General features: G+C 37.3%; 1 protein-coding gene across 1 annotated transcript; it reads left to right on the forward strand.

Annotated features, from left to right (window-relative positions):
* Window positions 1-4037: 4037 nt before the first annotated feature.
* On the forward strand, window positions 4038-13242 carry LOC140746049 (protein adenylyltransferase SelO-like). The gene is made up of 12 exons (XM_073078040.1): window positions 4038-4346; window positions 4737-4900; window positions 5486-5566; window positions 6055-6218; window positions 6657-6832; window positions 7447-7546; window positions 8201-8361; window positions 8863-8984; window positions 9808-9937; window positions 10432-10558; window positions 11251-11363; window positions 12502-13242. Exons 1-12 carry the CDS (start codon window positions 4158-4160, stop codon window positions 12622-12624), a joined length of 1650 nt encoding a protein of 549 aa, XP_072934141.1. The 5' UTR covers window positions 4038-4157; the 3' UTR covers window positions 12625-13242.
* The last annotated feature ends 1 nt before the right edge of the window (window position 13243 follows it).

Here is a 13243-nt window from a genome sequence, read left to right on the forward strand (position 1 = left end):
TATGCAAAAATAGGTGCAGCGATGGTGCCGCCACAGTCTAACAACACGGGTTCAACAAAGGTTCTACAACCTTTAAAAATCTTTATAAATCATATTCAAAACTTGTTTAATTCAAACAATTGTAATCTTACCAGGCAAAAGGAGTAATTAGCATGAATTTAGCTCTTAATGGTCATCTGTAAATATAACTGTTATCTTGATGAACTATTGACTCCAGTACGGTCCTCATATATCTGCTGTATCCAGCAAACAGCATTGCAGCTTTTCCCATAGAATTAAGGCAGTTAAAGGATGATTAGAATTGCTTGCTACATATACAAATTTCTTGCAATTTGAGCTGTCAATGAGATTATTATGTGGCAGAGTGATTTTTAATCTGTGGTGCGGAGAGGCGCGGTGCGGTGCGGCGCCAATTTTTGGCGTGCTTTTGAATTTGACGTTTTGTTGTTTTCATATATTCTCTTTCAGTGTAAAACAAAAGGAAGTAATAAAGAACTTTGTCTGGATTAATAATTGTTTATATTATATTCAGAAGTGGTATAAAGTGCTCACAATGAAGAGAGTAAAGATATAAAAAGGATATTATGCCAGATGAGAGAAAATAAATTATTCCAACTAATGACGGAACATTAAAGTCGTAATTTGTAAGCACCATTATCGATGATGGTGATGATGAGGATGATCGTAGATGATGATGGCAATTTATGAGAAGTACCGGCTGATGAGAAATAGAAGGCCCAGTAGGTGAAGTCGTACCTGAGTAAATGCTTTCGGCGCAATTTATAACATGCTTCAAGTGGGACTCTGAGCTTCATACAGAGACGTGTGACTTGTAACAGTTATAACATTTAAAGATGACCATGATGTGGAGTAAAGTCAGACGCTTAAGAGTTGTGCTATACCCTTGGCAACAAAGACTGGGTTATAGAAGTGGAAATGGAGGTAGCGATGGTGCTGTTGGTAGCACTCTTTGAGCGGTTCCTGAACAACACCATATTATGCATGATTAATACAAGATAAGTTTTCTAGAATTTTGTATGGATCTGGTAAATAATCTTCTTTATGGTATGAGTGTGGAGCAGCAGCATAATCTCTAAAAATTTGAGAAAGAGATGATACATTACTGAGACATCTCCAATAAGAGATTATAATTAAACCTGAGGTTTGGTTAAAGAGACAGTCATAGGTACATAATATGACTACTTACATTTTGAGTTTTAAGAAATTATTATTTTACACAAATAACTTCATTAATATTATAGAGTGCAAAGTCAGCGACATAAGTAGTGGTAGCCTATTGGTTTGATATTCGGGTTCTCAATCTGTTCTGAGGTGTGAGGTTCAATCCCGGGTTCAGACCTTTGACTTTTTAAACTTATGGGGTTTTAGAGTTTATTTGCCTTCTATTAACAGTTAAGGAGTTAAATTAAATTGATACTACACATAAAGGACCCTTGAGATTATTAGTTTTAGACATATACAAGTGTACTTTATGGTCGCTCACTGAGAATAAATCATAGTGTTAGAGTTATAGTGGTTAAGTATTATTGTGTGCCTAATGCAGGGTAAGCTTTTTAATAATTGAGGAGTACCGGTTAAGCATTTATGTTATGAGTAGCGCTTATTCAACATTATTGATATAAACTTTTCTGATTGAGCATGGTGGGTTACAGTTGCAGGAGACCTAGATTACTAGAGAGGAGAGCTAGATTACTACAGTCATAATGGTTTAATAGGAAAATATTGTTTGTGGACTATTGTACTGTTTCGTTATGGATAAGTCAACCAATTTGTTTCTGTGTTATTCGATGTGACTTTTCACCTATTTTGCCACCCACAAAAAGGAAATGTCCTTGTGTGTTCTTAATATTCCTAAGTATGAATGTAGGCTATGAGCATAGAAAGTTCTACAGTGGATACCTCCTATAAGTACGCTCACAATTAATTTAGAGAAATGTCTAAAGGAAATATTTATGAACAATTTGATGGTTATATCGAGTACACGAATGCAGCGAGTAGTGGTACTTCAAATAATAAACTCTGTTATTTAGCTTATAGCTCTTTCGTTCCATGATTGCTGGTTAAGTGTTAGTGGTTGAGTTAGGCTGGTTAAATATAGCGAGAGAATATTGACGAGATATAGAAATAACTGTGTCACGAGTACCTAAACGATATTATTATTTTATTAATTTTGGAATTAAACAGATTTGTACAGGTATTAGATATCAGAGCTAACTTAAGTTATCTCTGTTGGTATTCTGCATGAACAAGAGTAACTGTTGGTCTATTGAGAAGCACACCATTCTCGATCCTTGTTTCCGTAAATGCGGTGGTGAGATGAGCTGAGTGAGATGAGTATTGTTAGTGCGAAAATGTGATGAGACGCTGAAGTAGTGTTAGTTGTCGTATAAAGAAAATATCCTTGTTGCTGCAAACCCTATGTTACTTATCAGAGTTGGAAACATAAGATGAGCCATTATAGCCGACATCGTATGAAATATTTTAATTTATTTGGGGTGTTCAATGAACCATATTTAATCTTATAGATTTTGACGGATTCGGTTTAAGTTTTAAAAAGTATTTTGTTAATTCATTGAAGAAAGCAAATTTAATTTAGTTTTCTTGTGGTGGGAATTCTAATACACATAGTCTAAAATAACATTTTTGTAGTCAAGATACCCTTATAGTAGCCAGATAAGGAACACACTTGCTCTCTGAGATTTCTTATTACAGATATCTTTGGCAAATAAAGATTGGGGTGTCGCCTGCTAGATGAAGTGATGCGCTGGGAGTCGAGTAGAGAATGGATGTGAACAACCTTAACTCAAGCAGGTAGCGCCCTGAGGAGAGTCCTGAGTGGTTGAAAAGTGAATTAATACGGACTAAAGAAAGACGGAGAATAAGATGCTTCACTCGAGTACGAATGAGAGGTCAGAACGCGTCGGAGAAGAGGATACTGACATGCTTGAAAAGTTTTTGTGGCCAAGGACAGTGGAGCCTAGATTGAGTGGTACCTATGCACACTGGGTAGAGAAATAATTTGCGTGGTCAAAGGCTATTTGAAAATATGTAATTCATCGGAAGTAGATCTATCATATGGAAATGGATGGAACTATTACCAGAGCAAAGAGATGAGAAGTAGTAACAGAGGTGAGGTGAGGTGAGGCGTCAATTGCGGCGCAATTGTGGTCGGATGGCCGACTGTGGCAGAGTGATTTTTAATCTGTGGTGCGGAGAGGCGCGGTGCGGTGCGGCGCCAATTTTTGGCGTGCTTTTGAATTTGACGTTTTGTTGTTTTCATATATTCTCTTTCAGTGTAAAACAAAAGGAAGTAATAAAGAACTTTGTCTGGATTAATAATTGTTTATATTATAATTAATTTCCTCGTTATGATTGCATCCTTATATTGTGTTGTTTTGTTTACTTGGTTAACTCGGTGGAGTATGACCTAGAACCCTCTTACTCTGAGAGGAACAACAGTTAGAGAGAAACATACCTATATTATGTATTTCAATAGCCCAGTTCACATTAAAACGACCTAATGTGAGGGCAACAAACATTTTGATTTTGGGCTGCTCGATCCGCATCGATTTTCGTAGAAAAATATTTGATACCGGATCGACCCATGAGATCCTATATGTTACTATACACGCGAGTACATATGATTTTTTTAATGACTCGCCAGCACTCGAGGCAGCCAAAAATAATCTAACGCGGTGGCAACCGCAAGAGGAAGCTCGACTAACAAAGTCGTCTGCCTGTAATTTCAATGTACCACGAACGTAGAATTTTCTTAGCTTTATATCATGCACGAGGAAAAGTTGTTTGCGTGATTCAGAAATTAAAACACTACCATCTGTGGAACGATTTCGCAAACTGTAAATTATGAATGCCAAACAGTATAGTAAACTATGTATATAGGGCGCTCTGATCTGTGTAAGATCCATAGACAATTGTTTAAAATGCGCGATGCCAAACACAAATAATGTATAAATTAAAAATGAATTTTGACATCCCTTATCAATACAGACTCAGAGTGTCAAAATAAAATATATCAAAACATAACATTAAAATGAAAATATTTTAAACAGTCATGCTTATTGCTAATATTTTTTTATAATTAAAGTGCGTAATTTAACTATACGCAAGTTTCGTTCATGAGGCGTTCGTTTTTCGTGTTTGCCGCGCTTTTGCATGATCATAAAGCAGCGATGTTCAGCTCGAAAATAATTAGTGATTTCAAGGAGTGGAAGTTCCACCACCCTCCGAGCTACGCCCAGCTGCCCATCGACCGCAACCCGGAGTATAACCAACCCGTGGCAGTGAAGAATGCCGTGTTTTCAGAGGTGCTAAAACCTTAACAATATTATGATAAATTTAAGTGTAAAATGTAGTTTTGCTCATCTAGTCCTGGAGTTAAAGTTTAGCAAACGTGCAAATCGGTTAGCATAGTACAGTTATTAGTCGTGACATTGAGGTTTTGTCCACAGATCCATTTCTAGATCCAATTTTTTTATATTTCCATCAATCACACTGATAAAAACGAATTGTAATATAATGGGTATTAAGGGTATAAAATGTTGCTTAGTTTTAAATAAAGAAATATAGTTGTGAAAATTGCCTCCAAATTGGTACTGTAGTTTGTAAGCCATATGGTCAGTCAGGTACATAGAGGTGGGTTGGCTTTAATAATAACTAATTTCATTGGTAATATATTGCTGATTATTTTATTGCAGGTACCAACAGAGCCAATTACTGGCAAGCTCAGCATGGTTTGTGTGTCAGAAGAGGCCTTGACAGACATCCTGGACTTGGACCCCAAGGTGGCTGACACGGAGGAGTTTATAAACTTTGTAGCCGGATCATACTTGCCGGAAGGTGGTTTGAGCGTCTCTCACAGGTAAGACTGGTTTCTGCTTTCTGTCAACGACTAAAGAATCATATAAAGTCCTTAAAATACATTTCATCACTCAAATAAAACATCAAGGCAAACATAATTATTAATAACAAAAACACTAATTCCCCAAAAATAAAGTCCAAGTCATTGCCACAGTCTAGATTCTAGACTAATCCAACAACATGTCATATATTGTGTATATATAAAATTCTCGTGTTACAATGTTAGTTAGTTTAGTTACCGTACTCCTCCGAAAATGTTTTACCGATTTGCACCAAATTGTATATGCATATTCAGTTGGTCTGAGAATCGGCTACTATCTATTTTTCATACCCTTAAGTAATGTTTTATATGGCAACACAACGTTTGCCGGGTCAGCTAGTATTGTGTATATTTATCAAGCGGTTTTTGTTATAGGTCGTTCCAAAGAATGACACATACATTATGCAGGATACTTGTGGTCATTTTGTATTCAACAAAACAATTTTAAGCTCTAGGCATATTAGGTCCTCTAATTTATTCTCATTTATTTGTACTCAAGAAGCCTTTAAAAATTTCATATTGTGCAGTCTAACAATTTATTTTCAGGTATGGTGGTTACCAATTTGGATACTGGGCTGACCAGCTTGGTGATGGCAGAGCACATATATTGGGAGAGTACATAAATAGGTATTTAGTTAAAATTCTCTGTAATTATTGTAATAATAAAAAAATTAAATTTATAGAATGTGGCAAAGTCCTTTGTGGTTTAACTCTGTAAGTACTACCACCACTTTTATTACTGCCTTGTCATGGTAGTTCTAAGGACTGCAGTTTTCTGATTTGAGGGTTGTGATAAGGAAGACATATCTGAGGCGATCTGGCTTAATCTTCAGGGGTAGCAACTCATCTGTGACTGACCTCAGCTAGCACTATTACTCGGGGGTTTATTATAGTCCGCTCCAAACTGTTAGTCCGCTCTGAAGTTGTTGTGAGTAGGTGTAGTCATACAATTTACTATGGAGACGAGATTCATTTCTATATTCAGAGCGGACTAGCAGGTTTACGCGAACTATACAAATATCCATGGGCAGCAGTGACGTCTATATTTATTAACAAGTACTTCTATATTTATATTATTTAATAAATGAGTGAGTAAATACGACTGTGTAACTCAGTAAAGGTGAGCGCTGGCAGCTGCAACTGAAGGGCTCTGGTGAGACTCCGTACTCGCGCTTCGGCGACGGGCGCGCGGTGCTGCGCTCCTCCCTGCGCGAGCTGGTGGCCTCCGAGGCCTGCTTCCACCTCGGAGTACCCACCACCAGGGCGGCCGCGTTGGTGGGTAAGAACTTTATTATTCAATTGTAAATAAATAATTCTTATTCTGTTATTAATTATATGTCGCTGTTTTGCAATGTTTTGATACATGTGTGTTTTTTTATTTGTTACTGAATAAACTGTAGAAAAATGCCACAAAAAATTAAACATCAGTGCCACTTTCACATTTTTTTCCTTTATTTTTATTTATATAATTTAATTGTCAAAGATATGTTGCTAGTCCGGATGACACATAAAATAAGTAAGTCTCACCAGGCAGAAATAGGTGTAGCGGTGGTGCATACAGGTTGTACCACAAAGAATTCTTATTGATACTAATATTATGTAGGTCCCACCCTCACACTTATTTTTGCCCCATTAGGACAATGTTACCTTATTAAGTTATCTTAAGTTAGCAATGCATGTGGCAGACATCTATTCATTGCTATAATATCTTGGCCAGTAAGCGCAGATCCAACAGTATGGCGCGACAAGACCTACAGTGGTCGGGCGCGGCAGGAGCGAGCGGCGGTGGTGCTCCGCCTGGCGCCCGCCTGGTACCGCATCGGCTCGCTCGAGATCCTGCAGCGGAGGCGGGAGCCCGAGCTGCTAAAGACACTGGTGGACTTTATTATAGAGGTAGGTTTAGACAGATAGATTTGCTATTGAGTCAAATGCTTTATACTTCTCTCCTCCCCCTTCTACTTGGTATCTGCTCGCTGGAGATACTGTAGTGGTGACAGGAACCTGAGCTGCTGCAGTCACTGGCTGACTTTATTATAGAGGTGTGTTTGGACAGGGTTTGAGGGATTTGCTGTCTGCTTGCTGTCTATGCCTAATGCTTTTTACTTCTTTCCGCCCATCACCCTTGGTATCAGCTCACTGGAGATACTGTAACGGAGACAAGATCCTAGTCTACTCCAGACTGTGGCTGACTTTGATGTTGAGGTATGTTTAGACCAGCTTTGATAAATTTGTTGTTGTACCTCATGATTTCTCTTCTACCCCTTGCCCGTTAAAGAGTCAGCTCTCAGAACATCCTGCAACAGAAACAGAGCAGCAGAAAAGCCTACTCTGCTGCGGAGGTTGGCTGACTTTGTTGTCGAGGTATTTGCAGTGTGTGCATCAGCTTTAACCCACTTCACATAGAATTCAAATTCAACTTGAAAATCTGACTTTGTCTACTATGTGGGAATCTCTTATGCAAGTCTGTATTACTTGAAAAAATACTAAAGTCAAGTCGTTTTCCACAGCACCACTTCCCAAAGATTGACGCGACGGCCGAGGACCGCTACGTGCAGTGGTACGAAGCAGTGGCGCGCAGCAACCTCGACATGGTGGCCTCGTGGCAAGGTACCACACGATATTATGACCATAATCTCATTGACATGGTAGCGGATAAGCTTATCACTAAATTAACAAATCAATGTTTATTTTTTAAGAATACAGAAGTAGCACATGAGCATACAATCGAGCTGATGGTAAGTGGTTGGTACTAGGGTTGTTGCGAATATCAGCATCAGCATCAGCATCCGCTGATTATCAGCTTTCTTTTAAATATCAGCATCAGCATCCGCATCCGCAACAACTGATGCTGATATTTAAAAATACTAAATAATTAATATATTTTATACTGAGGTATTTGTACGTCCCTTACGAGAATAGTCTTTTTTAACCAACTTCACAAAATGAGGCGGTTTCTCAATGCTACCGTATATATGTCTTTTTTATGTTTTTTCGCGGATAACTTCGTCGTTTAGCAACAACCCTGGTTAGTACCACCCATCAGATCAGATTCTTATATAGATGCATTGCTGCCCATGAGGACTAAGTTTGAAAGCCTCGGAAAAGTATGTCTCGCTTACCATACCTTTCAAACCATAGCACAGTATCGCTGTTACTAAGCAGAAATAGGTGTGGCGGTGTTGCCTCTCTAGTCGAACCATAAAGGCTTCAAAAAATCTTCAGAAATGTCATAGAAATCTTACTTAATACCTTCTCCCCCAGGTCTAGGGTTCACCCACGGCGTGCTGAACACAGACAATGTGTCGCTGCTCGGTCTCACCATCGACTACGGGCCTTACGGATTCATCGACCACTACTACCAGCACTACGTACCAAACTCCTCGGATGACGGTGGAAGATATGCCTTCAACCGGCAACCTGATGTGAGCATTCTTACTTAGAAATTACTTATTTACGTACTGTTTTTACTACTACTATTATTAATTTAAACTTAAGTATTATTTCATACTAATAACGACTACCTTCGTGGCGGAGCACAAAGGGTTCCGTGTTCGATCCCTGGCCAGACAGATACCTGAATTCAAATGTCTGTTCTGGGTATATAACACAGGGAATCTTAGCGTTGTTAGTGTAGAAAGCGCTTACTAAGCGTTTATTAATATTTATAAACAAAAACCTGACTGCTTAAAAATATAACATATGTAATTCCCACAATTTATGGGAATCCAACAACATTTCATATGTTAAAATCCGTCAAGCCGTTTGGGCTTCAGGTTATACCAAAGGATTAGATATATGAATACGCTCGAAAAACATTCCCCTCCAGAGCCAGGTAATAACATTATATGTATGAATGTTATGACACAAATCCGTAGTATAGAATGTGTATATAAAACTAAACAAAACTGATATGTATCTTGCAGATAATGTTGTGGAACTTGGAGAAGTTTGCCGAAGCGCTGGCGCCGATCCTCACGGAGGACCAGATGAAGAAGATTCAAGATATACGAGGGACCTTGGATCAGTATATCAAGGACAAAATAATGTAAGTATTCTTTTATATTTGTTATATGGATATGGAGCTTATATGTTATGTGAGCTTTTGCCCGCGGCTTCGCTCGCGTTACGAAGTAATATTTTCATCCCCGATTTTATCCCGTTGGGGGTAGAATTGATCAAAATCCTTTCTTAGCGGATGCCTACGTCATAACATCTACCTGCATGCCAAATTTCAGCCCGATCCGTCCAGTGGTTTGGGCTGTGCGTTGATAGATCACCATGTCAGTCAGTCACCTTTGAGTTATGTATATTTAGATGGAGCATACATGGTAATTACGATTGCTCTTGGATATCTGTTATTAGCTCCAAGTGGGTGGCACTTCCGCTCCTCAGGTATGATATGATCATCTAATCTTTATTTTTAGTTAAGTCTATCCGGCAGAAAGGCTACCCGATGGAAAGTAGTCACTGTTGTAATACCAGAGGAGTCGCCAAGGCGTAGTCGGCTGTGAAGAAGAGTTCTTTGCAATTTTCTCGAAGAGGCCCACGTCACAGCACTATGGGGGAAATTGTAGACGCTTTCAAATCTCACAGCCCACACTAGGCTACCTTGTCATGGGTGTCATAGACAAACACACAAAAACCTAGACCCAGAACAGAAATCTAAATTCAAAATTTGGATATTTGTCTGGTCGGGGAACGAACTCGTAACTCTCTACACGTCAGATTAATATGGCGACCGCTTCGCCAAACGCGTCGTCAAGTTGAGTATAATTAAAAATTCTTTTCGTCACAGTGGAAAAGAACGTTAATTATTAGTTTTCACTTAAATTTCATAAAGGATATGTAAAATATAAATGTGTTTATAGGAAAACCTACCTCCTGAAGTTGGGCTTACAAGAGATCAAAGATGGTGACATAGCTTTCATCAAGCAACTGTTTGACATGATGCAGGACAAAATGGCGGACTTCACCGGCACCTTCCGGCAGCTGGCGAAGGTAATGGGGGATGTAGTCTCCAGGCTTATATAATAGAAGTGCTCAATGAATATTTAGCACAATTGAAGATGATAAAAGCATTTGTGGTTTCTACACCTATTTCTACCTTGTAACACCAAAGCGCTTCTGTGTTCCGCTTTGAAAGGTCTTGTGAGGAAGACATCTTTATCTGAGGTGTTGGCATGTATGATCCGATCCGATCTCAGGTAGAAATGTTATCTTATCTGGGATTGATTACAGATATCCACGGTAGTAGCCACTTACCATCAGGTGGACTATATTCTAGTTTGGTAACTTTTATATTATAAGCGAAACACTCATACTAGAAGTTCAATCTTTCCAGGGACAGTTGCGTGACTATATAAGCTCCATCATATTTTCGAGTTTACTAAAATATAATATATAATCGTTTAGAATATTTTTGGTAAAGTTCACATTTTTGTTAAGTGAACTTGTTATAATGATGAATATCTTACTCTCTACTATAACTGTAGGTGAATGCTGACAAATTGGACGATGAATCCTTGTTAGAATCTCATTGGTCGTTGGCCAAAGTGGGCGGAGACTCGCGGTGGCCCGACTGGGTACAGAAGTACAGGCAGAGACTTGAAGAAGAAAATGGTAAGCTCTATTATATTCTAATATTCTATCATTTCGTTATAGATTATAGGTGGTAACCGTCCCGTTTGACAAATACACCCCTGTCTACTGTATTTCGGAAGGTGGTAGAACCTTTTGTGGTTCGACTCCGGAGGCTTCACCGCCACACGTACTTCTACCTAATAACAGCAGTGTTAAGCGCTGCTGTGTTCCGGTTTGAAGGGTGTGGTAAGGGAGACAGACTTTTCCGAGGCGTTCCAGCTTAGTCCTCAGGGGTAGCAGCGCATCTGTGGCTGACCTCAGGTACGAATATCTAATCCTATCTGGGGTTGATTACAGATGTCCATGGGTGGCAGTAGCCACTTACCATCAGGTGGACTGCATGCTCGTCTGCTACTCCTATAATATAAAAAAATCTGCTTTATAACACGAAAATTTACATGCTGTGGTAGGAAGGGGGACAGGACAGACACATTATAAGTACAAAACATTCCAAGTTAGTTCTCATGGCACTTGACATCGCATTGTGACGGGTTATATAGGTGGAACTTGTTTTATATGAAATTGATTAAAGATTTCCATGGGTGGCAGTGACCACTGATCATCAGGTGGGCTGCAAGCTTATCCGATAATATCGAATAATCGAAGATACGCGCGAAAAACATAACCCTTCCTTAACAGTCGGGTAAAAATACTATTATTATTATTGACAGTGTCAGAGGAGGTTCGTAAATCGAGAATGCTGGTCGTGAACCCGCTGTACGTGCCGAGGAACTGGATGCTGCAGGAAGCCATCGCGGACGCTGAGAAGGATGACTATCATAAGGTATACATACCTTATTATGAAGGAAAAAAAAGTAATAAAATTAAGAACGCAAAAATATAATCATTTGGTTATAGAAAAATCTAAATACTATTTCACACGCATTTATGTTTGTCTACATGTCTACATGTTTGTTATAACACTTATAACCTATTTGGAAAGAAAAAAACTATTTTGATTTTATTTTTATTTGTTGTGCATACACGCACACTTAATTTACTAATACCTTCCATACATAGAACATTTGATGGATGGATTATTGGATAGTATTCAATAAATAAATAAGAACGATATACAATACTATAGGTGATAGGTAGAAAAGTAGGGTTTAGTGGAATTTGAGGAACATTAATATAAAAAGCCAGAAGTACCGATGAAAATTTAATGACAACGTTTGAAGGAAGCAATGACATAGAAACAATATACATAAGAACGTATTGAAATGAAATGAAATATATTTATTTTGTATAGGCCAACGGCGTCACTTACAAATTGTCAGTTACAATATTTTCTTAAACTACTACCGGATCGGAACGCGACCTCTACTGAGAAGATCCGGTAAGAAACTCAGTGGGTTTGTCCTTTTTAATTTTAAAAATAATTATTCTCTTTTTCATTTTTTTTTAAATGCCATTATTTTAACATATAATTAATAAAGCATTAGCTCCAGTATCTTGCTTTACATTTATCTAAAAAAAAGAATTTTGTTCAGCAAAATACGCTACACTTTGACATTTTCTTAATTAACTAATAATTTTGTTATTGATCAGTCCCAAGCTGTTTTATCATTAATATAATCAGAAATTTTATAATAAGCTTTACGACTAAGTTTGCTTTTGATAATAACTTTAAATTTATTAATTGACAAATTTCTGATTTTGATAGGCAGTTTATTATAAAAACGTATACATTGACCCACAAAAGAATTACTTATTTTGTGGAGAAGAATATTAAAAAGAAATATACATTAAAACCTTCTGCGCTAACTAAAATATTCAAATACATAAATAAATATTAAAATACATAAGCAAATAGTGCGTCGCCTACACAATATGGTTCGAATTGAGAATAAAATATAATAAAAAATAAGCTAAACCTTCAGCTCCGTGTCTCACATATGTTAAAATATTTATATTTTCAGGTGCGGTTACTTTTGAAAGTTTTCAAAAACCCATACAAGGTGAATGAGGAGGCGGAGAAGCTGGGCTACTCCGCGCAGCCGCCTAGCTGGGCGTACGGCCTCAAACTCAGTTGCTCCAGTTAGAATCTATCAGTTACTCATCTCAAATTTTATAGCCATTATGGTGGACAGACAAACAGGCCAAGGTACATTTATTTTTATATATGTAGATAATATATAAACTTCATTACATATTTTTTCTACAAAGTGGTACGTTTACCTGTATGATTCACAAAATACTAAAAATAGATAATTATGATATATATTATCAAAATAGGTTCTTTACTAGTGTAGTGTTATATATTTATTGCACAAATTCAAAATTATGGGAAAAGGAAATGTATAACGTAAGGATATGTTTTTAAGTAATCATTATTATTATCTTTTAATTTTTCAATCTTAATAGCTCCTTGATAAAAAATATAATAAAATTTTAATTATTATTGGATGAATAATAACTTTTAAGTAAGTGTAAATGTTATGTATAAATATCTGGATGTTGTAAAACGCGCGAAAGTATAACTTCAATATGGCAATTTTAATAGTCACTTGTAATAATTATTTGGGGTACGTAAGTGCATTTTAATTCGTTAATTATCTATATTTTTTGTATATAAACTAATAAAATGTTTTTGTCTATGGTCTACTTTTTGTATATAAATCTAGGTATGGGCAAAAAAATAAAAAATAATTTATTTTAAAC

Source organism: Epargyreus clarus, unplaced genomic scaffold (assembly GCF_041222505.1).
Source record: "Epargyreus clarus isolate Ecla_fem2 unplaced genomic scaffold, WU_Ecla_fem_2.2 ptg000012l, whole genome shotgun sequence".
NCBI lineage: Eukaryota > Metazoa > Arthropoda > Insecta > Lepidoptera > Hesperiidae > Epargyreus > Epargyreus clarus.

What these genes read in the sequence shown, in the direction of transcription:
- LOC140746049 (XM_073078040.1), top strand. Translation starts at nt 4,158, where the DNA reads ATGAGGCGTTCGTTTTTCGTGTTTGCCGCGCTTTTGCATGATCATAAA. An exon ending in CAGGGCGGCCGCGTTGGTGG is followed by an intron (nt 6,219 to 6,656) that starts GTAAGAACTTTA and finishes TATCTTGGCCAG; the next exon opens with TAAGCGCAGATCCAACAGTA. An exon ending in TGGTGGACTTTATTATAGAG is followed by an intron (nt 6,833 to 7,446) that starts GTAGGTTTAGAC and finishes CGTTTTCCACAG; the next exon opens with CACCACTTCCCAAAGATTGA.